The sequence below is a fragment of the Martes martes genome, assembly GCF_963455335.1.
Source record: "Martes martes genome assembly, chromosome: 5".
Classification (NCBI taxonomy): domain Eukaryota; kingdom Metazoa; phylum Chordata; class Mammalia; order Carnivora; family Mustelidae; genus Martes; species Martes martes.
This window is the reverse complement of record NC_137892.1, coordinates 22941031-22966692: the sequence shown is the minus strand read 5'-3', so window position 1 is coordinate 22966692 and position 25662 is coordinate 22941031. Positions and strand designations below refer to the sequence as shown.

The 25662-nt window shown below is 39.0% G+C and overlaps 1 protein-coding gene across 5 annotated transcripts in view; it reads right to left on the bottom strand.

Moving 5' to 3' along the window:
* The window catches only part of COMMD10 (COMM domain containing 10), a gene marked incomplete at its 3' end in the record, with an annotated part of 190865 nt that extends 165203 nt beyond the window's left edge, over window positions 1–25662 (bottom strand). For 2 of the 5 annotated variants that reach the window (XM_080804047.1, XM_080804048.1), the window contains exons 1-4: window positions 25575–25638; window positions 24160–24250; window positions 16478–16588; window positions 13833–13988 (exon numbers count right to left, since the gene is read on the bottom strand). In XM_080804047.1, coding sequence (XP_080660173.1) covers window positions 13833–13988; window positions 16478–16588; window positions 24160–24250; window positions 25575–25615 — 399 coding nt within the window. In that variant the 5' untranslated portion in view covers window positions 25616–25638. Of the gene's footprint in view, window positions 1–13832; window positions 13989–16477; window positions 16589–24159; window positions 24251–25359 lie in introns of all 5 variants that reach the window. The other 3 variants (XM_080804049.1, XM_080804050.1, XM_080804051.1) reach the window with 3 other exon arrangements.

The window sequence follows — 25662 nt, the reverse complement described above, 5'->3', positions numbered from 1 at the left end:
AGGACACAAAAATCCAAATTGACACTACCAATTAGGGAGTACATTTCACTGGAAACGTTCTATATACCAGTAAGAGTATACAGATTATTATCCCTCAGTTATTTACCTTCTTTGGAAAGAAAAATGCTAACAACTATGAAGAAGGTACTTATTATCAGCTCAAAAAGATCCATTAATCAAATTAGCAAAATGTTACACAGTCTACCATTTGGAGGCTCCCTAGGAAATTTCAAATTTTATTCCCCATTTTTAAGGTGGTTGTGGCCAATTTACAATGTTGCATTCTTAAAACGTCTCCTGTGGAACTCAGAATGAATTTGCAAGTAGAAAAACATTATAAATGGTGATTAAATTACAAAGTAATTTAACAGAAGAAATGCAAGTGGTTCCCTACTTTTGTCCTAACCTGAGGGAGTACCTAAAGCTCAAAACATAACAAAGTTAAGTCCTCTCATCCGATGGCTAATAACAAGCAATATTTTAGGATTAAGACAAATCTTCAATTTCCAGCATTTTATCTATGTGGTTTTCTTAAGTATTATGTACATAAACACAAACTATTCAATTTGAGTAACACAAGTTAACACAAGTTAAACACAAGTATTCAATCTGAGAAAAAACTTGGTGTTTTCAGGATACTAATGATTCCATTAACTTTAAGAAACCTCCACTTCTTATCAAGAGAATCCGACTTTCATCCTGGTTTTCTGTTCATTTTTAAATAGCAATAGCAAAATGATGAAAAGACAGCTTGTGCAAATGGAGAAAAACAAAAACAAAACAAAGTTACCATTAACTGAGATGGAAAAACTACAGTAATAGTTTCAAGAGGAAGATCCAAGGATAAGTTTATTTATTTTTTTAATGTTAAGTCTGAGATGCCTATTAGACATCCAATAAAATTATCAAGTAGGCAGGCCCAGGCTAGAGAAAAAAAATTTCCTAAACTAGCATTTAAACCCTGACAACTAGATGAAATGGCCAGGGAAGATGAAAGTGCCAAGGAAGTGAGTCCTCGCACTATGCAAAATTGTGGAAATGAGGAGAAAGTAACAAACATGACTACAAAAGGCATCCAGAAAGAAGAAAAATCAGAAAGTATGGATCTGCCTTTTATACCATCTTAGGTTCTGGTGACAATCAAAAATAAATAATTTATAATCTCTGTCCTCAAAATTCCAAGTCTAGTGATGAAGACAAATATGTACAAAAACAATTTTGATGTAACATGTCATCATGTATGTAGAAAATCCAAAGTAATCTACTAAAAAGCTCAGAAACTAGTGCACGATTTTAGGAAAGTTATGGCACACAAGATTATTGTAAAAAATCAACAGTATTTCAAGATAACAGAAACAACTAGAAAATATAAAAAACACAATCCCATTTGTATAGCAACCAAAATCATGCTAATGCATAGTGTCATGGTCTGTTCCAGCTGCTATGACAAAATACAACAGGCTACATAGCTTAATAATAATAAATACTTCTCACAGTTCTGGAGGCTGGAAGTCTAAGATCAGTGGTACCACCACAGTGGCTTGAGGGCTGCTGACTTCTCCGTGTTCTTACATGGCAGAAGGAGGTAAAGCAGCTCTCTCTGGTTTCTTTTATAAGGACATTAATCCCACATAGTAGGGATCTGCCCCCATAAACTATTACCTCCCAAAGGCCCCACCTCCTAATATCATTGCCTTGAAGGTTAAATTTCAACTTACGAATTGTCAGAAGACATAAACATTCAGTCTACAGCACAGGGATACATTTTAACAAAATCTGTGTAAATCCTGGTCACTGAAAAACTACAAAAGTTACTGGAACAAACTGAAGAAAGTACCAGTATATGGAGATATACCATGTTCATGAATTGAAAGTCTTAATATTGTTAAAATGTGTCAGTTCTACCAAAAGTGATCTAAAGATTCAGGGCAATCCAACACAATTCCCAGCAGGCACTTTCTATAGAAATTAACAAGCTGATTCTAAAATTTAAATGGAATGGAAATGACCTAAAAGAGGCAAAGCAGTTTTCTTTTTTTTTTTTTTAATTTGGAAAAGCTACACTACCTAACTTCAAGATTTATTATAAAGCCACAGCAATAAAGATAATGCACCATTGGCAAAAGAACAGAAATACAGACCTATCAATTGACTCTGACAAAGATGCCAGGTAAATGATCCTGGAACAACTAGCTATCTCAACAGAAAGAAAACATACAACAACCTCTTCCTAACAGCAACACAGAAATGAACTCAAAATGCATCACAGACCTAAATGTAAGTGCTGAAACCATCAAACTTCTCGAAAAAAAACACAAAAGAAAATCCTTGTCATCCTGGGACAGGCAAAGATATAAGATAGAACATTAAAAGCACTAACCATAAAAGAAAAAAAATTGTAAACTGGATTTCACCAAAATTAGAAATTCTGTTCTTCAAATGTCACCATTAAGAAAAAGGAAAGGCGAGTGCCTGGGTGGCTCAGTGGGTTAAGCCTCTGCCTTCAGCTCAGGTCATGATCTCAGGGTCCTGGGATCGAGTCCCGCATCGGGCTCTCTGCTTGGCAGGGAGCCTCCTTCCTCCTCTCTCTCTCTCTGCCTGCCTCTCTGCCTGCCTCTCTGCCTACTTGTGATCTCTGTCAAATACATAAATAAAATCTTAAAAAAAAAAAAAAAGAAAGAAAAAGGAAAGGCAAGCCACCGGCTGATAATATATTCACAATAAATACACTGACAAAGGACTTGTATCCAAATTGTTATCAAGAATTCTTATCACTCAATAAGAGTAAGACAAAGAAATCTATACAAAAAAAAAGGGGGGGGGCAAAGATTTGAACAGATCATCCACAAAAGATACACAAATGGCCAAAAAACACACAAAAAGATACTCAACTTTAATACTTTAATGTTCACGATCGTTACACCTATTAGAAGGACTAAAATTTAAAAGATTGGCAATACCAAGTGTTGACCAATATGTGAAAAAAAATGACAGATTGGAATGTAAACTAGTAAAATCAGTTTGGAAAACTGTTTGGTCATTACAGCTGCCCAATTAATCCACCACTAAGTATTCTTCCAAGACAAATGAAAAGATATGTACAGGGCGCCTGGGTGGCTCAGTCAGTTAAGCGTCTGCCTTCAGCTCAGGTCATGATCCCGGCGGGTCCTAGGATAGAGTCCCACATGGTGGGGGCGGGGGGTGGTGGTGTCTGCTTCTCCCTCTCCCACTCCCCGCTCAGTGGGGAGTCTGCTTCTCCCTCTGCCACTCCCCCTGCTTATGTACTCTCTCTCTCAAATAAATAAACAAATAATATCTTAAAAAGAAAAGATATGTCCATATAACAACGTAAACAGGAGTATTAACAGATTTATTCAAGACAGCCAAAAACCAGAAACAGCCCAAACATCAGTGGTTTCCTCGAGCCAGGGTTAGGGGAGAGAGGGACGTCCAACAGGCTTGAGGGAACTTTAGAAGGTGATGAAAATGCTCTGTGTTTTGATGACGGAAGTGATCTCCTGAGTGCACATGTTATCAAAATTCCTCAATACTGGAGTTACCCTGCACCTGGGTGATGGCCCACCTTGACAAAACACACTGCATAAATCACACTGCAAAGGGCTACATGTTAGGTGATCCTCAGAAGACATCGAAAATCCAAAAGTGACTAAACCAAAGCCCTTCTTTAATGCTGATGCTACACCAAATCATAATAAGAGGTACAAATGCTTTATTACAAATATCGCAACTTAGGGATACCCCCTAACCTATATCCTTAAGTTCAGATGCCACTAAAGTCAACCTCGTCTCACTGCAAGGGTGGCATGGAACTTCGTTATATGCCTTGACTCACCAACATGGCCAGAATACCTAATCATGGTCTTCACATCCAAGCTGGAAAGTGATGAGGGAAATCATCAGTGAATCATCCTTCAAACTGTTGGCCCCCACTGCCTACTAAGAACATATGAAAATGACAGCACAAGTTTGAGGACACTGAAATGTCATTCAACTAATGCTCTCACAATTGGCAACACTCTGAAAAAGTACATCAACTCGATTTAACAATCTTTGAATACTACGCACATAATAAGACTAATTTTGCTAACAGCACAATTTATGGCATTAGTAAAATCTTTATTTAATTTGTTAATGGTTCTGGTTTTAGGCAATTACTTATCAAGCAGAGAACACATTTCTGTTTCAAATAAGACTGATTAAGGGTCTCTTAGATCTAAAGCTATTTAAATTGATTGCTGTAATACAGCCAATGACATCACCTTGTTTTCCTGGAGAATCTCCATTTCAAGCTAAAGCCATTCTTTCTCTATTTCCACTTTGAAAATGGAAAAAATTTAAATGGTTGAGTCAAGGATTCCAGCAAAATTCAAGAGTCATGAAAAAAAAAAATGAACCACAAAAGGTTTCACAAAGTGAAAACACAAAAGAGTACTGGGAGGGGTGCCCAGCTGACTCAGTCAAAAGAGTGTACAACTCTTGATCTTGGGATTATGAGTTCAAGCCCCACACTGGAGGTACAGATTACTTAAAATAAATAAACTTAAAAAAATAAAAGAAAAGAATACTGGGAAATAGGGGCTCCTGGGTGGCTCAGTCAGTTAAGTGTCTGACTCCCGGTTTTGGCTCAGGTCATGATCTCAGGGTCATGAGATCGAGCCCCATGACAGATTCCATGCTCAGCATGGAGTCTGCTTGAGATTCTCTCTCTTCTTCTACCTCTGCCCCTTCCCCACCGATGCTCTCCCACTCTCTAAATAAATCAGTAAATTCTTTAAAAAAAAAAACAAACTAGGAAATAAAAAAGGTATAATCCACAATCCCTTCTTGTTTGTTCTTTCTCCACCAATAAGTACAAATATCCTTCTTTATAAGAAAACCTAATAAACTGCACTTGAAAAGAGCACAATTTGTAAAGCACACATATTGTGCAATTACTCATTCAACAACTATTTATTAAAAACTCACTATCCTCCAAGGGCTATTTAAAGTAATGGAAATACAATAGTGAACAAATGCTCTTGCAGAGCTTAGGGTTCAATAAGAGACAGAAAATTTAAAAAAATAAATAAAATACGTAGCGTGCCAGATGGGAATGAATGTTATGTTAAAAAAAAGTAAAGTAAGAAAGTACCACAGACCTGAGGGCCCTTTTCACTATGATGATCAGGGCAAGATTCAACGACAAATGTGACATTAGAACAAACAGCTGGAAAAGGGAATAAACCTCCAGGAGAAGAGCTTCTGAAGTAAAGAACTGGATGTGACCAAAGTCAGGCAGGTGAAGGACATTAAGAGGTGAAGGTCAGAGAGATAAGGTAGGGAACTGAGAGGGTTATAGATCATGAAGAACCTTAAAAGCAATCATAAGAAATTTAATTTCTATTGTAAAACTCATGGAAAGCCTTTGGTGGATTTGGAGCAAAGGAGGGGTAGAATAAGATATAGAATTTTAAAAAATCACTTTTAGAGTTCTTAATCTGATAATGGTAGGAAACCATTTATACCACTTTACCCTCTTTACAAGTAAAAATTATAACCACTAGATGAAATATTTTATTTTTTTATTATTTTTTAGAGAGTGGGGGAGAGGCAGAGGGCCAGAGAGAGAGAGAATCCTGCTGCTCAGCACAGAGCCCCATGTGGGGCTTGATCTACGACCCTGATATCACGACCTGAGCCAAAATCAAGATCCAGACGCTTAACCAACTGGGACACCCAGGCGCCTCTAGACAAAATGTCTTAAAAACGATGATTTGAAAGCATTGGAGGACGACTAAAAGCAGCTAGAAGTTAAGGGAATTCAACTCATTTATGACAAGACCCACACAAGGCGACAGATTCACATTTATATGTGTTTCCCCAATCCATGAAGATGGGTTGCTCAAAGAGAAAGCCTCAGATTTCTCTGGATAGGTCAGCAAACCCATTCTGTAGTACTGACCCAAGAAAAATTAAAATATATATCCACAAAAAGACTTGTACATAAATGTCCACAACAGCCTTATTCACAATAGCCAGAAACTAGAAACAACCCAAAGGTCCATCAACATGAATATGGATAAACCAACAGTGATATTTTTATAGGATGAACTAGTACTCAGTGACAAAAAATAAAATAATAAAGAAAGAAAGAAAGAAAGAAAGGCCACAAGTAACATGAATGAATTCCAAATATTATGTTAGAAGATATGAGTCAGACACATTCGAGTCCATTTACACTGACTCCAAGAACAGACAAAACCAATCTATGGTGACAGAAGTGAAGGCAAGAATGGAGGAATCAAAACTGGGCATTTTCCAGATGATGGTAATTTTCTTTAATTTGTTATGGATAGTGATGAAATGGGTGTATATAATTTCTCAACTCATAAACCAGACTCTTAAAATCTGGGCATTTTATTAAAGGTAAATTGTATTTCAATAAAAAGTAGTAACTAAACCTAGCAGCTTTTAAACCTCACAAACATTTATTCAGTCAATCCCAGCACATGGCAAAAATACGCCTTTCACTTCATAACATGCTAACAACTACAGTAACAACAGGCAGAAATTCAACTTGTATGTGGACTATAATTACAACAAAATACCTTTCCTATAAGTGCAGATGATAATGTTAAGAAGTATTTAAACCTAGAAGTGTTCAAATACACAGTCACAGCAATATACTGTCTTTCAAGATTCAGCTTCATGAAGTATGCTTTTCCTGCCCTCTTTACAGAAAGCTATTCATCCATCCGTAGAATTCCAAAAGAAATGAAGTAATATGGATATTAAAGAAAATGCTAAAGCAAAATAATACAGTAAATTTTATAAATATCAAATCCAAATGTCTATTTTCTTATACTCCATATAAAAAACACATATTCAACAACACTTAACAATAAATTGGACTATAAAGGCTTAAGGGGGATATATTTTGAGGACTATTAGAGGAACGTTATGATCTTAGAAACATTAGCTACCCATTTTTAAATGGAGATTTCTCAAGAACCTGCAAGAAGATATGATGAGATTTCACTGGAGTGTACAATGAAATAAGTAAATATTGTGAATAAGTTTGCCATGTAATTGGTAAAGTTAAGAACACTTTTAATAGGAGAAATTCACATTAAACCTACTTCGAGCAAATTTAAGTGTCAAATATGTATTTAAAAACTCCCTAACAAACATATAAATGCATTTTTTAAAAAGGAGCAGGCTACTCGGAGTGCTTAAAATATGTCTCACATCTATTTCTCATCATCACATCTGTTACTGAGGAGCAGAGTTAATTTGGAATGTAAAATTATTTGGGGAGGAAAATTATATCATTAATATAAAAATATTCCATAATATCACAGGACACAGAAAAAAATCACACAGCTAACACCTAGGTGTTACAGCTTAACGGGTTAGAAGTGTGAGTGTGATTACTTGTGTCAAATCCCAGCTCCTGGCACATTAAGGTCTCAGAAAATAGACAAATTAAGTCAATAATATCTGAAATGTAAGTTTTTACATTTAGTAGAGTAGGAATATATGTAAGAGAACTCTAAACAGAATGTCAGAGGAGTAAAACTGAATACAGGATTCAAGTTCAGTCCAAAGGGAAATTCACAATTTAATAAATGTCATCACACAGGCATTTTAACAAAAATGAAGAGAAAGCCGTCTTAGGAGGATGCAGGCAATGATGATTAGAGGGAAGAAAACAAAACGCAAGTAAGTGCTGGCGACATTTCAGTCTCAAGTCTCCAAAGAGATTAAGATAAAGTACATTTAAAAAAAAAAAGTGAGATGGGATAAAATTTTATAATCCCCTCAATCATATTGGACAAAAAGCTGCCATTAAGATTAGTTTTCAATCAGCCTCCCACTTACTGGACCTAAACAGCAAAAGATGAAAAGGGGTGTTTTTAAAAATGAAATTAAAAATACACACCTAAGATTTTTAACATATTACTTAATTGAATCTGACTCTTTGAATTTGGAATTCTTACCCAGAAATGTCCCCATGCAAGAACTGCATAGGGAGTTCAGGCGAGGGAGCCCCTAAATTACCCAAAACACAGTCATTGTAAATACACCTTTGGTTCATTACCTAGGAAGTCTCTGCCATATATTTCTGTTGGAATTTGAATGACAGGCTCTATTTTCACACATAGCCTAAATAGTTATCAGAGCTAAAAAGGAATAGAGCACTCGAGCTGCTGGAAGCAGCATGACTGAAAAGGAACAAGGCTTCAGAAACAGATCTGATTCTCCTGTCAGTTTCGCCACAGACCAACTGGGGGGAGGTGGTAAAGTTATATTTTACGAGGGTTTATTTTCTTCCTTTTCAAGGATATCGTACATACACACAGAACTATGTAAACCACACTGCTACAGAAACGTTGTGCCTGACATAGGAAAACTGCGGCAGCGAACACCTAGGTGAAAATACCGTATGATGGAGCAGGAGTGTGACGACTGTGTCAAATCTCAGCTCCGCCACCTGCTCAGCTGTGTGACCCTGAACCAGTTATTTAATCCTTCCAAGCCTCAATTTTAGTTTCAATACAAACTCTAACTATTAAAAGGTTTTACAAGATGCAAAGCACTTAGTCGAGTATCTGGCCCATAATAAACACAAGAAATGTTTGCTATGATCTTAAGAAAGAAGAACAAAGCTGGAGGTATCAAACTTCCAGATTTCAAGATATACTGCCAAAGCTGTGGTAACCAAAACAGTATGGTACTGGCACAAAACCAGACACAGAGATCAACGGAACAGAACAGAGAGCGCAGAAAGCAACCCACGCTTGTATGGTCAACGAACCTATGACAAAGGAGGCAAGAACAGACAATCGGGAATAGACAGTGTCTTTGATACATGGCGCCGAGCAAGCTGGACAATGACACGTGAAAAGAATGAAACTGGACCACTTTCTCAGACCGTACACAAAAATAAACTCAAAATGCATTAAAGACCTCAATGTGAAACATGAAATCAAAAAATTTCTAGGAGGAAACATAGCCAGTAAATTTCTTTGACATCAGCCATAGCAACATTTTTTTTAGGTGTATCTCTTCGGGCAAGGAAAATAGAAACAAAAATAAACTACTGGGTTCCCTGTCCAGCAGGGAGTCTGCTCCTCTCTCTCTCTCTCTCTCCCTCTGCCCCTAACCCTGCTCGTGCTCTCTCGCTCACTTGCTCTCTCTCTCAAAATAAAATAAATAAAATCTTTTTAAAAATTAACTAATTAAGTACTGGAAACAAGGCAGGATGTTTAGGCTTGCAAGTTCTACTTAACATCATATTAAAAGTCCTACTCAATGCAACAGGGCAAAAAAAAAAAAAAAACAATAAAAAGCTGAACAAAACAAAAGCTGAACAGACTGGAAAAGAAGAAATGAACTGTCTCTATTCACAGACAACATAACTATCTCTAAAGAAAATCACAAGGAACCCACAAAAAAACTGCTATAACTAATGACTTTATCAAGGTTACAGAATACAAGGTCAATATACAAAAATCAATTGTGTTTCTACATACTAGCAATAAACAACTAAAAACCAGAATCTTAAAAATACTACCATCTATATCAACTCCAAAAACAAGAACTACTTAGGCACAAGTCTAACAAAGTATGTGCAGGATCTGTATGCTGAAAAATGAACAAAACTGATATAAAAAATTGAAGAGAACCTAAATACATGGAGAGTTATACTCAATACGGCTAAGAAGCCATTTTTCCCCAAAGTGATCTATACATTAAACATAATTTCCATCAAAATCCCGGCTGGATTTTTTTGTAGATCTAGAAAACTTGCTTTTCAAATTTATATGAAAAGTCAAAGAAACTAGAATATGCAAAACAATTATGAAAAAAACCAAAGTCCGCAGACTTACAGTTCCTGATGTGAAGCCTTACTACAAAGCTAGAGTAATTAAGGCAGTATGATATTGGCATAGACAAAGAGATCAATGGAACCAAACACAAAAGTCCAGAGAAAGACTAACACAAATACATCAAATGATTTTTGACAAAGGGTCCAAGGCAATTCAGTGACAAAAGGATGTTATCAATAAATTATGCTGCATGTGTATAAATGAACATCTAAAATGAGCATCTATATGCAGAAAAAAGGAAATTTAATTTGTACCTTACACCAAATTAACTCAAAATGGATCTTATAGCTAAATGTAAAACATAAACCTATAAAAAAGAAGAAAACAAAGAGAAAATCTTTGAGACACTGCATTAGGCTACAAATTCTTAGATACAAAACCAAAAGCAGGAGCAATAAAAGAAATTAATTGAGAAATCAAACTTCATCAATATTAAAAGACTTTATTCTGCAAAAGCCACTGTTAAGAAAATGAAAACCTATGGACAAGGAGAAAGTATCTCCAAACCCCGTTGGAGAAAGGAAACACACCCCGAATATATAAAGAACTCAAAAACTCAACAGAAAGAAAACACACCCTCCCCACATTTTAACAACCTAGAACAAAAGCATTCCCATACATTCTATGTGCTGGGATTTACACCTGAGACTGTCCTTTAAATTACTATCATGGAACTTCCTTATCTGTCATAGTGTGAAAATAACAGGCAAAAGATCTGAACACTTTACCCATGAAGATATATGGAGACAAGCAAGCACATAAGAGGAACCCAAATCACCAAGGAAATGATGAAAAAGAAAAACAAAGCCGGGGGGATCGCGTTGCCTGATTTCAAGCTCTATCACAAAGCTGTGATCACCAAGACAGCATGGTACTGGCACAAAAACAGACACACAGATCAATGGAACAGAACAGAGAGCCCAGAAATGGACCCTCAAATCTAGGGTCAACTCATCTTCAACAAAGCAGGAAAAAATAATCAATAGAAAAAAGACAATCTCTTCAAAACATGGTGCTGGGAAAACTGGACAGCCACATGCAGAAGAATGAAACTCGACCATTCTCTTACACCATACAGAAAGATAAACTCAAAATGGATGAAAGACCTCAGTGTGAGATAAGAATCCATCAAAATCCTAGAGCAGAACACAGGCAGTAACCTCTTCAACATCAGCCACAGCAAGTTCTTTCAAGACACATCTCCAAAGGCGAGAGAAACAAAAGCAAAAATGAACTTTTGGGACTTCATCAAGATAAAAAGCCTCTGCACAGCAAAGGAAACAGCCAACAAAACAAAGAGGCAATCCACAGAATGGGAGAAGATATTTGCAAATGACACTATATACAAAGGGCTGATATCCAAGATCTATAAAGACCTTCTCAAATTCAACATCCAAAAAACAAATAATCGAGTCAAACAATAGGTAGAAGACATGAACAGACACTTCTCCAAAGAAGACGTACAAATGGCTAACAGACACATGAAAAAACGTTCATCATCATTAGCCATCAAGGAAATTCAAATCAAAACCACATGGAGATACCACCTTACACCAGTTAGAAAGGCAAAAACTGACAAGGCAAGAAAACAACAGATGTTGGAGAACTTGTGGACAAAGGGGAACCCTCTTATACTGTCAGTGGGAATGCAAGTTGGTGCAGCCACTTTGGAAAACGGTGTGGAGGTTCCAAAAAAATTAAAAATAGAGCTTCCCTCTGACCCAGCAATTGTACTACTGGGTATTTACCCCAAAGATACAGATGTAGTAAAAAGAAGGGCCATATGCAACCCAATGTTCATAGCAGCAATGTTCATGACAGCCCAAGTGTGGAAGGAGCCTAGATGCCCTTCAACAGACAAATGGATAAAGAAGATGTGGTCCATATATACAATGTGGTCCATATATACAATCATCAGAAAGGATGAATACCCAGCTTTTGCATCAACATGGATGAAACTGGAGGAGATTATGCTGAGTGAAGTAAGTCAAGCAGAGAAAGTCAATTGTATGATTTCACTTATCTGTGGAACATAAGGAATAGCATGGAGGACATTAGGAGAAGCAAGGGGAAAATGAAGGGGGAATTGGTGGGGGTAGATGAACCATGAGAGACTATGGACTCCAGGAAACAAACTAAGGGTTTTAGAAGGGAGGGGGTAGGGGGATGGCTCGGCCTGGTGATGGGCATTAAGGAGGGCATGGATGGCATGGAACACTGGGTATTATACACCAGCCATAAATCATGGAGCACTACCTCTAAAATTAATGATGTACTACATGGTGACTAACATAACATAATTAAGAAAAAAGATCATCCACATAATTTGTTACTAGGAAAATACAAATTAAAAACACAAAATACCGGGCGCCTGGGTGGCTCAGTTGGTTGAACGACTGCCTTCGGCTCAGGTCATGATCCCGGACTTCCAGGATCGAGTCCCGCATCGGGCTCCCGGCTCCTTGGGGAGTCTGCTTCTCTCTCTGACCTTCTCCTCTCTCATACTCTCTCTCACTCATTCTCTCTCAAATAAATAAATAAAATCTTTAAAAAAAAATTAAAAAAAAAAACAAACACAAAATACCACTACAAACCTTAGTAGAACAGCTTTGATAAAAGCAACTGACAATACCAAGTAGTGACGGGTACAGGAACTCTCACAGAACACTGGGGAGAATACACAGTAATACCAATCCTTCACAGATCCTTACAGGAAATCAAAGAGGAGGGAGGATGCTTCCCAGCTGGTTTTGCAATGCCATTTTTCCCAGATGCTGCCAAAGACATCACAAGGAAACCACAGACTGATCTCTTTCAAGAACACAGACAGAAAAAATTTTAACAAAATATTAGCAAGCCAAATAGCACATATAAAAAGGACGGTACTCCACAGGCAAGTGAGACTGATCCCAGGAAGACAGAGTGGAGTGTAAACCTGAAAATCAGTTATGTAATAGAACCTACTAGGAGAAAAAGGTTAAAATCTCTATGATCCTCTTAACCTCCACTGAGTAAAGGTTACTGAAGAGCTCTGAAACACTGCTGTTATTTTGTGTTTGCCCCAAAGCACTGACTTCGTTCACTAATTGGTGCTCAACAAATACTGAATATATTCTGTGAGGCACTAACACAGACACACAGAAACAAACTAATTCTGTGATTCAGTAAAAATGCTGGAAGTCTTACACTCGGGTACACAATTAAAAAGAAAAAACAAGGGGTGCCTGGGTGGCTCAGTGGGTTAAAGCCTCTGCCTTCGGCTCAGGTCATGGTCTCAGGGTCCTGGGATTGAGCCCTGCATCAGGCTCTCTGCTCGGCGGGGAACCTGCTTCCCCTCTCTCTCTGCCTGGCTCTCTGACTACTAGTGATCTCTGTCAAATAAATAAAATTTAAAAAAAAAAAAAAAAGGGCGGGGGGATGCCTGGGTGGCTCAGTTGGTTGGACGACTGCCTTCAGCTCAGGTCATGATCCTGGAGTCCCGAGATCGAGTCCCGCGTCAGGGTCCCAGCTCCATGGGGAGTCTGCTTCTCCTTCTGACCTTCTCCTCGCTCATGCTCTCTCTCACTGTCTCTCTCTCAAATAAATAAATAAAATCTTTAAAAAAAAAAAGAAAGAAAGAAAGAAAAGAAAAGAAAAAAGAAAAAACAACTCTGCCCCAGTACTCAGGGGGAAAAAAAAAAAGAGGACTGTCTCATTCTTTTTTTTTTTTTTTTAAGACTTTATTTATTTATTTGACAGAGAGAGAGAGATCACAAGTAGGTAGAGAGGCAGGCAAACAGAGAGGGGGAAGCAGGCTCCCCACTGAGCAGAGAGCCCGATGCAGGGCTCGATCCCAGGACCCTGAGATCATGACCTGAGCCAAAGGCAGAGGCTCAACCCACTGAGCCACCCAAGCACCCCGATGTTTGTCATTCTTATTGGCGTAGGAGAGTCCTCTACCTTGTGGGGAGCAAGAATCCTCTGCCTGAATTTTTCAATGGTCTCTTGACCCATAGAAGACCAAGCACTGCCGAATGCCTCTGCTTTGTCTTGTGTGAGATGAATGGCCTCTAACTGCTGCTGCAAAGCTGCTGGCTTCACGTTGTGATACACCGCCTATGCAAGAGAAAGAAAAAAAATCATATATATCCCCAATATTCATATAGAGACCTCGGATTATAACCAAATACAAAATTATTTCTATATGATTTAAATTAAAAGAATATTTCCGGGATGCCTGGGTGGCTCAGTTGGTTAAGCCGCTGCCTTTGGCTCGGGTCATGATCCCAGGGTCCTGGGATCGAGTCCCACATCGGGCTCCTTGCTCAGTGGGGAGCCTGCTTCTCTCTCTGCCTCTGCCTGCCTCTCTGTCTGCTTGTGTTCTCTCTCTCTCTCTGACAAATAAATAAATAAAATCTTAAAAAAAAATTAAAAGAATATTTCCTATTTTATTGTAGATCTTTTTTCTTTTCTTACCAATAATAATATATACAACTGGAAGATGCAGGGTTGAAAGACCTAAACTATTCAGGCTACACGTCTCCACTTTGCCTGTGTTTTAAGTAATCCTAACGCTTAACGCAAAAACTTCTTCTCTGCTTTAGCTGTACCATTTGGTACCCTAACTAAATTATCATTTCCTTATTTCACTTAACAATTTCAAAGAACTGTTTCAGGCTCAGTCGGTTAGGTATCTCCCTTGAGCTCAGGTCATGATCTCAGGGTTGTGGGATCGAGCCCCAAGCTGGGCTCCACATTCAGCAGGGAGTCTGCTTGCAATTCTCTCTCCCTCTGCTCGCCCTCCACCCCATTGATGCTCTCTCTCTCTCTCCCTCTCTCAAATAAATAAATACTTAATTTTTTTTAAAGATTATTTATTTATTTGACAGACAGAGATCACAAGTAGGCAGAGAGGCAGGCAGAGAGAGAGGGAGGAAGCAGGCTCCCTGCCGAGCAGAGAGCCCGATGCGGGGCTCGATCCCAGGACCCCGGGATCATGACCTGAGCCAAAGGCAGAGGCTTTAACCCACTGAGCCACCCAGGCGCCCCTCAAATAAACAAATATTTAAAACAAACAAAAAACAAAGAAATGTACAACAACTAACAAAAATTTTTCCAAGAAGCACTCTCTCAAAACTACTTTCATCTATCAACTTCCTAGGTACTACATAATAAAATATTATAAACATTTCTAATAACAACTGTTCTGTTTCTTAATATAATTCTGGAACAAATTTCTCTTAAACCCCATGTTTCTCTGTCCCACTTAATTATCCTTTACTACTAGTAAAAGCTCCCCAGGGTTAAGAACAGTAATCACCTTCGTATCTGTAATCTGTACAAGGCTGTATGAAGTAGATGCCTGGGAGCTTGTCTTCCTAAACAGTGTCTGTTCACTAGAAGGCTCATGAAGCTACAGTACTATTTAAACTTTTTTTTTTTTTTTGAACATTTTATTTATTTATTTGACAGAGAGAGAGATCACAAGTAGGCAGAGAGGCAGGCGGGGGGGGGGGGGGCGGTTAGCAGGCCTCCTGCTGAGCAAAGAGCCCGACATGGGGCTCGATCCCAGGACCCTGAGATCATGACTTGAGCTGAAGACAGAGGCTTAACCCACTGAGCCACCCAGGTGCCCCTATTTAAACTTTTATTTCACAAATATTCTACCAAGTCAACCTTCAGGAATTTATGGAGATTCTAATTTAAGCCCAGCAATGTGCTTGGTTTATAGAAGATGAGCTAAAGATATGATAGGTCCCTCACAAATTCAAAAGCTAGAGAAGGCTGACACACAGGAAATGATGAAAGACTAATGATGTGCTCTACACTGATGAGCCAAGGATAAAAGGAATCCGAAAGAGGGGATGATTGCCAAGTGCAAGGGTCACGGCAGCAGTGAGAAGAGATGGGACTTGAACTAAAGCTTCGTGTGCTGAACACAGACAAAAGCAAGAGAAGCAAAATGGCAGCTCAGTAGGAAGAACTTGACAAAAGCCCTTTGACAACTACTTCTCTTCTAAATGTTTTATTTATCATCCTAGTTAAAGAAATCCCCTCAAATCATTGTTCTTAAATAAGAGTTATCCAAGTTACCATACCAAGTAACAATGAATAAAATGAATAAAAATGTTTTATACCTGTCTCAAGTCAATGAAGTCTTGAGTCATGCTGTCAAATACTTTACTTATGCTACTCAACGTTCAGATTTTTGGAAGAATGCAATACTGTAGAAAAAACCCATACATTCAATTTTTTTTTTAAGATTTTATTTATTTATTTGACAGACAGAGATCACAAGCAGGCAGAGAGGCAGGTAGAGAGAGGGAGGAGGAAGCAGGCTCCCTGCTGAGCAAAAAGCCCGATAGGGGGCTCGATCCCAGGACCCTGGGATCATGACCTGAGCTGAAGGCAGAGGCTTTAACCCACTGAGCCACCCAGGTGCCCCCTCAATTTTTTCTTTTAATACATTAAAATTCTCAATTAGAATACATCCACAGCTCCCATCTGTACACTTTTTTTGAAGAAATAAAATGTTACAGCTACCAAAGCAGTACAAATCTGCAGTAAACAAACCATGGTTATGAAGTTTGGGGCACTTGGAATACCTGTTCTAAAATGAACGAGATTGTTTCAAGAACCAGGTGAAGATCTTGTTTCTCCAGAGAAAATGCAGCCTGAAGTTTTTCTTCTTCTTCTTCACTGAAACTGTTCTCAGCCTAGAACATAAAAAGCAAGCTATTAGCCCACATCAGGTATTCCAAACTTAAACACTTGACAGAAGAGTCCCTGAACATTCATGTATCCATACATGGATGAGAAACTGAAAGAAAAAATGAAAGAAACTAATGTGTTCGTAAATTTCAATATCTCAAAATCACAGTACAATCTGAGAGTTGGATCACGCCAAATCAAGCTCATTTTAAATTTAAAAAAAAATTAAAAAAAATTTTTTTTTAAATTTTAAATTTAAAAAGACATTAAGTTCTATGATTTACAGGAGATGGAAACTAACTGTAAATACCAAAAGAAATGGACATTTAGAAAAAATACTAGAAGGTAAAACCCCAAAATGTTACTAACAATTAATAGTAATGTCCATCTTCCTCATTCAAATATATTTACTGAGTATTTATTATGTGCTATAGAGAAAGTTCATGTTCTCAAGTATACAATACTCTAGTTAGAATGGCACATAAAAACAAATATTCAAATAATTTTCATTTTGAGGAGTTCTGCAAAAATGTGGGTTACAACAAGAGCATCTATCAAGCAGGAAATTAAGTCTTTTTTAGAATTTTAATACATATTTTCCAAAATCTACACATTATGCATTAACTTTATAACCAATATATCAAAGATAGTTAGCCACCTGAGTAGAACCTCTGCCTAGTCTCCTTTCTTTCATATCCAAAATAATCTCCTCGATCTAAACACACTGGTCTATTAAGTATGAAAAATGTACACTAACAGAACAACTTTAAAATAAAAAGAACTACTTCATCCACACATACTAAAAACACCTTTCCCTGCAGCCACCTCTCCCTAACAGCAACATGGAGAAATTTCAGAAGTTCCTCGAGTCCTTGCCTTGGACAGCTTGGATGAGGTACACTTACACGGCTATTGAACCGAAGCAGCACTGGAACTTGAAGCGAGCATATTTTGGAAGGCCAGTCGCCAGGACTCCCAGCCCCTACTACCTGTTTTACAACTGAGAAAATCGTGAACCGAATTTGGCCAAAAGGCCCACCACTTATCTCAAAAGTAATGTTCTGACTTAAAAGTTTCAGCATTTCTGTGACTACCATACATCTTCGTGAAATAATGACCTATGGTACCAAATTTTATCAATATGAGGAATATAACAATGATATTACATATATATAACCACTGAACCACATGTTGCATTAAATTCAACGGATATTTATAGTTTAAATGCCAAGTTAGTCCAACGGATTCCTTTTAACATACATCAAGTAAGCTGCTTTGACAAAATAGTATTAGTGATTGAGCAGAAAGAAAATAAACTTCAGTGTCCCCAATATGTATAAGGAAGGGAGGTTTTTAAAAAAGATACACCAGGGCGCCTGGGTGGCTCAGTGGGTTAAAGCCTCTACCTTCGGCTCAGGTCATGATCTCAGGGTCCTGGGATCAAGTCCCGCATTGGGCTCTCTGCTCAGCAGGGAGCCCGCTTCTCCCTCTCTCTCTGCCTGCCTCTCTGACTACTTGTGATCTCTGTCAAATAAATAAATAAAATCTTATTAAAAAAATAAATAAAATAAAAATAAATTAAAAAGATACACCAAAAAAAAAAAGAGAGAGAGAGAGACACTCTCGAGATTTTCAAGGGCTTATATTAATAAAGTGGTGTGGAGTGAGGGGTACAAGGGAATATTTATCTTCCCCCATCCACAAGGGGAACACCAGTCATGCAACCTTAAAATAAGGCAGAGCTTAAAATATGGGAGCTTAAGAGCAAACAGAGAATACAGCTATACACAAAATTCCAAACATAGAGTCAACACCTTGCTCCAAAAACAACCTTGGGTAGATAAATATCAAACATTAAGTACCTCTATTTGTTTCCAAAACAGTAGCAATTTCACTTATCTCTCTACCAAAAACACCCCCCTCATACCTAGGAGTAAAAGAGAAGCTAAAGGAGACACATTCTTTTTTATCCTCTCAATGCGAAAAAATTAGGGCCCAGGTTTATAAAATTAGAGAGTAAGTGTCCAAGAAACTTATATTTTAAAAATGGAAAGTGACTGTTAATTTTTCCTACATGTTTAAAGAGAATAGACTATATATATACATACACACACACACAAACACACAGAAAGGAAAAACAACACATAAAGAAGACAAGGTAGGGGCACCTGGGTGGCTCAGTGGGTTGAGCCTCTGCCTTCAGCTCAGGTGATGATCTCAGGGTCCTGGGATCGAGCCCTGCATCGGGCTCTCTGCTCAGCGGGGAGCCTGCTTCCCCCTCTCTCTCTGCCTGCTGCTCTGCCTACTTGTGATCTCTGTCCGTCAAATAAATAAATAAAATCTTAAAAAAAAAAAAAAAGAATGCAAGGTCGTACTATATGGATTCACATGAAACAATCTCTGATAAAAGTGGTAAGTGAAGAAGGTACACAAAAACACACGAACTACACATTTCTAAGTGTATGCACTTGTGTATGCATATCTGTATTTACTAACACATGGAAAAAGATCTGCAACAGAAACCAAATTGGTGAAGGCTACCCCTGGGAAGGAGTGGTGGTTTTATGATACCTGAAAATTCTTTAGCACTCCTCCCTTCAAAAGATGGAGCCTAATTTCTTTCCCTTGAATGTGATCCAGACTTAGTGAACTACCCCTAACAAAAAGAATATAGGCGCGCCTGGGTGGCTCAGTTGTTAAGGGTCGGCCTTCGGCTGAGGTCATGATCCTGGGTCCTGGGATCAACCCCAGCATCGGGCTCCCTGCTCAGCGGGGAACCTGCTTCTCCTTCTCCCACTCCCCCTGCTTGTGTTCCCTCTCTCACTGTGTCTCTCCCTGTCAAATAAATAAATTAAATCTTAAAAAAAAAAAAAAAAGACTATAGTAAAAGTGAAGCTATGTGGTATCCCAGGCGAGGTCATAAAAAGGACAAAGCTCCCTCTTTTGGGTCACTGGTTCTGGAAGAAGCCAACTTCCATGTCGAGAGGAAAGGCTTGTGTAGCAAGTAACTGAGGCCTCCCAGCAGGTAGCCGTAATGGAAAGAAATCCTCCAACTGCAGCCAAACCTTCAGTTACAGCAGCCCAAACAACATCCGACAGCAACCTCACCAGAACCCCCAGCCAGAAGCACCCAGCCAAGCCACCCTAAACTCCTGACCTACAGGGACTGTGAGTATAATAAATGTTGATTGTTGTTTTAAGATGCTAAGTTTTGGGGTAACTTGTAATTAGCAACAGATAACTAATACAGGGGAGAATTAAGATGGATGGAGGGCCAAAGTTAACCAAGGGGGCATTTCAGTTTGCCATACTACTTAAATTTCTTAAAAACTTATTCAGAAACTATGTAATTTAAAACTTGTTATTAAGATGCTTAAATTAAGCACTATGAGAATTTTGAACTAGAAGGGCACAAAAGAAGCAACTAAAAAAATCCCTTTTTCCAACTTTTCTTTTCTTTTTTTTTTTTTTGAAGAATTCATTTTCTTAATATGTGTGATGAGTAAACTAACCTCAGTTGAAATCAGGTCACGTTCTTTAGAAAAGGAGGCTGTCTTCTAGTCTATGAACATAGGATATTATCTAAATAATTATGAAAGTAGTTAGCTTTTAAAAACTCAGAGCATGGATTCAGAGACAGAGCGGCCCGCTGTCCAGAGCCCAAGTTCTGACCCACGTTCAAAGTCATACATATACACACAAAGACTCCGTGAAAGAACACACGGTACTAGTATTCTGGAAATACCAGAATTGAAAGAGCATATATATTGTTCTTACCCAATAAACCAATTTGTAAGAAGCCTTTCATCGTACATTAACTACAAAATAAATGTATTTGCAGAGATCAAGTACCCTTTACTTTTTGGTCCACATAGGCGGGGCAAATGCTCCTTCGCCCAAGACTCTCCTACACACAAGACATGTAAAGGCACAGGCATTAAATGCCCGCAGCACCCTCCATATGTTGTAACAGCCCAGAAAAATTCTGAGGCATTTTCTATAGGCTGGGGTTCACATGTATGATTGTCCTTTATTTAACATAATGAGAGATTTCATTGTGTCATAATGGGGGTAAAAAGAGGTACTCACAAGTGAATCTATCAAGTAAAAGAACTCTTATTTTAAACTTCTGAAAGCAATCTTTCTGAAATATACAGTACCCATTCTAGACTTTTGTAAACAAAGTACATCAGATTAAACTCATTTCTTATGATGACTCAGGTCACAATTATGAGCATCAGAATTCTGGGGTACAGTGTCATAAAAAACTTTTAAGAGACATTGGTGATTTTTCACTTCAGGAAAAAACCCTCAGATTTCTGGGCATTTTAGTGTCTTGAGTCTAATTTTCATAATTCTCCCACTTCATTCTATGATCAGCTGTCAATTCTTGAAACCGCCCACATGCCCATCACTGGCGCTTCGTCATCCCCCCGTTGGCTGGGTCTAGTCTGCCATGGCCAGGAATTCAGTGAGCCGATCTCTCAGAATGAGACACATAGCACAGTTAGATCAACAGGCTTTGTGTATGACCTACGAGTCTCTCTAGCAGAGCAAAGTACAGGAGTCTTTCTAATTGCAGGAGTTATGAAAGCCATTTTTTTTTTTTTAACTCAGAGGCCATAAATTTTTATCTCTGAGTCCTCAGCTATGGAAGTTACTCTGACTTCTGTCAGTGTTCTCCAGTGCAGACCCTATTAGCATGCTGGACAGGGCAATTTGGGCAAGACCGTTCTGCACATTTCAAGACATTTAGTTCCTGGGCATTAAATGCCAACAGCACCCTCCACACGTTGTATAAACAAACAAACAAACAAACAAACAAACACAGAACTTCCCAAGTGTTTCTCTATGCTAGGATGAGCCAGGAAGATGATCAGTTCAAAGAAGACTCCCAGACCCATGTTTAGATACACTCATGTTCTATACCTCAGCTTCCTTTCCCTATGTTTATTCTAATTAGGGAGTCCAAGGAACCAGTCTGGACAAAAACAGATATCCTCTGCCTGCAAGCAAATCCAAGTGTCAAGCTAATAACATTTAGAACAACAACCCAATCTCTGAAACTCTTCACCAATCTACCCATGCCAGGTTTCACTGATCTAAGGGCTCAGCTTGTCTCAAGACAAACGCCCACTTAACAGACCAAGAGTACATAAAAGAAAGCTGGCATATCCTGAATGTCAATGCAAACTTTATTCGATAAGAACTCTTCTCACAGGAGGAGCCCCTCTAGAAGAGCATTCCCTGAAACTGCCCAGGAAAAAAAAAATTGCACCTTTCCTGACTTTCTTTCTTAGCAGGCAAATTATCAGCTACATACATTTTTGTTCTCAGTTGCTTCAGCTGCCAACAACCTCACCTTCTCTTGTCCACTCCCCCCCCACTGACAGTGTAGCATTCAAACACCTCTGTGGAATTCTCTGGCCACCCACGTACTCTAAGATGGACACTAACTTACTTAGAACTCGATATGACTGAGAGGGTCAAAGACAAACTACTCACAGTTTTCCTGCTAATGTCCCAGCCTCCCCTGCTATAGAGAACAAAAGATGTATCTAAGAGTTTTTTGTCCCATGTTTTCAATAAGTGTAAGAAGGCAGCCACCAGCTCAGGATATCAAAGCAGACCTTCTGTATCGATTGCCTACATCATTTACTTTTAGACTAATTTATATACTGTACTGTGTGCTTTTCCTGAGGTGTACTGTAAGGGGTTAAAGGAATGGATTCTGGAACCAGGCTGCTTACTCACTAGCTGTGTGACCTTGGGCAAATTATTTAACTGGTCTCTAACTCAGTTTCTCTGTGGATAAAATAAGGCTAACAATAGTACCTACTTCCTAAAGTTGCTGTAAGGATCAGACGAACTAGTAACACAAAGCCATTAGAGCAGTATCAGAGAGAGTGATGTAACTGTGAATCACAAAACCACAGAATGTGGCTGCTCTTAGATTTTTGGGTGATTCCTCCTGTCTCTCCATCTCTATTAGTGACTCCTTATAGCCAGGAATTTAGAGGGTCTGCATGTGTTTCGTGTTTCCCATGCAAGGCAAAGAATGAACTCCAAGAATGGCTCTTGGGTGCCAACTGCATCAGCACCAAGGTATTAGGTATGGGAAATGTAAAGATGATTAAGACATGATACTCAAGGTATTCAAGGTCAGCAAAAGACCCTGCATCCTTAAACAACTACAATGCAGTACTGAAATGAGGTGCCAATGAAGCGAGTGTTTTAGAAACACAGAAAACAAACTGCTGAGAGCAAGACGGCCAAATCCTTGACCTAGGTTTTTCACAACAGAAGGGAAGAAAGACATTTCAGATAAAGGAAAGAGTATACGCACAGACATAGAACTGGAAAAGTTCACAGTACGTTCTAGTAAAAAAGCACAGTCCAGTGTGATTGGAGCACTTGCAAAGTGGGAATAATACAACTTGTGGCCATTATTATACTGTCATTGTAAGGTGATTATAATATGACACAATGTGAAAGATTTTGAACTTTTTCCCATGGGGCAATGGGAAGTCAATGATGGCTTTAAACACTGTACAGATATGATCAATTGGGTTTTTTTCATTTTTTGTTTCTTAGGAAAAAAAAATATTTGAAGATGAATGGACTAGCATTATGAAGCTGCGACAGGAGGGAGAAGACTTTCGGCAGAGATACCAGTTCGAAGGCAGTTACTGTAGTCTACGGCAGGGATGTTAAGGATCTGAACTAGAACTATGAAGAAAACCTGGATTTGAGAGACACGTCAGAGGAAGAAAGGGCTCAGAAGGGGGCTGGCTCCCAGGAAAAAGAAGAGGAAACGGTCCAGGTTCTCCGGGTGTGGTAAAGAAGTGCTGAGTCACTATATCGTACACCTGAAACTAGTATTACACTGTACCAACTGGAATTTAAGTAAAAACTAAAAAAAAGTCCAGGTTCTCATTTAATGATGGTGTCTGACACCACCAGGCAGAGCAGTTACTAGTTAGTAGGTACGCCATAAACATGTGTCGGATGGAATTAAATTTTTATAACCTGATACAGAAATTAACTTAGAATAGTGACTGAGCAGTGAATCAGTAAACATCAATGTGTCCAAAATGACCACAACCTTGAAATAAAAAGAAGAGGCAGATTAAATGAAAGATTAAATACTGGGTGTTAGCAAAACCACAACATTATTTTTAAGAAAAGAATGAAATCAGAATTTTCCCAAAACATGTTAGACAGAACCCGAGTCTCCAAATATTTACCATGATACAACAGTTCCAAGATCACACACGTTTGGAAAATCTTGCATACCATATTCACCCTTAAATATTTACTGTAAACACTACCATAAAATATACTCTGAAAAAATGTATGTCATATATACACTCTGAAAAGTTCCATAATAAAAAAGATTAACTTTAATAAAAGGAGAGTTTCCCAAACTTACGACCATGGGACATCACAAAATGTCCTAGAGAGCCAAGGACACACTGGGGAACACTACACTTCGGAAAAAGTTTATCAAGGAGAAACAAAGAGTTTCCGTGCAATCACAAGAAAGTATAAACTACAGAAATACAAAAATACAAACCTTCAGGTGAAGTTTTTGAAGAATTCGGGTGAGCAATCGTGGAAATCTTCCTATATCTATTGCATTTATCAGCGACACTGCTTTTTTCATGCTAAATAAATTTGTAAAACAAAATTTTAAAATGAGTTAACTGTTCTTGCCATAAGTACACTTGTCTACAATTGCTGTTGTCTCAAAGTTTCCATTTCAACAACTCTGATTGCTATAAAGAAATCCAGATGATGGCCTGCAAAGGAGGCAGGACGATTCCAAAAAGATGCCTCCCAAAAGTACTTGTCCATTTGGAAAGTTCCTCTTTCTTTGGGGGCAAGACCAGCAACTAAGAGAAAGACTGCACTTTGTGGGGGATGGCATTAACTCAGCAGTGAATATTTACTAACCCTAACCCACAGAGGAACAACGGAAAGAATGGAAGGAGAAAAGTGGCAATGACACCAAAATACAAAAAAAAAAAAAAAAAAAAAAAAAGAATGCTGCATGGCAGGTAATGGAATAAATACATATAAGGCAAAGTCATTTGGGGTAACAGTACACAGCTGTTTTAAAACCGTGCCTCAATGGTAATAATCAACTTTAAATTATCATACAAGTTATGTGGTGGGTGTTAAACAGGACACTGATGTGAGGGGAGGAACTGGGCGTCAGGACTCAAGGAATCCAGAAATAAGGAAGAACTCTGAAATGACAATTCTCTTCTTCAAGAAGATCCGTGTCCAATTCAGGGACATGGAAAGTACTTTCCAACACCTTAGGACTTTTTCCGCATCCGCACACTACCTGCCCTAGTATTTATTTTTCATGAAATGGGAGTCATTTCTATTTAAGTAACTGCATTTTAACAGAGAACTTTATATCACCACTTTGGGCACCCGACCTTACCTACCATAAGTAGAAATGAACTAAAAATAAATAAAATGAAATCCAAAGCTACGTTACCAAACTCTGGCTTGAAACTGTTACCAGCCCCAAACTCCCAACCTGAGGAGTATTCTCTCTTGATTGAAAAGGGATACTGACACCCGTTAGGGATTAAAGACCGTCCAGCCCCACGGCGAGCCTTTCTCATAATCAGGCCTAAGAGCGGAAAACAGAAAAAGGGCATAGCTTTGCACGTGATTCACCACTACTCCAGGAGGGCGTGGGCACTTTAGACCCCACACTCTGGGAATGGTGACACACACCACACACTGTCCTACTGACCCCAGCTGCCAGGCACTGGAGCCCCACGGAGGTGAACCCCCGAGAGGGTGAGACGCCCACAGCCCCCGGCACTCCCGCGGGGCCGCACCGCGACTTCGCCAGCTCCACGCCCGCCCCCCCCCACCGCCGGACCCCGTCTCGGAGCCAAGGCGACAGCCAGCTGGAGCGTCCTGGCGGCGCCCAGCTGGTGGCGCGGGCCACCCCTGGGCGGCTACCTGGGGCTCTCCGGCAGGATCAGCGCCGTGGTGGCCGCCATCCTTGAAGCTCCCTCGCCTGCCTCCGCCTGTCAGCTGCCTCCGGCCC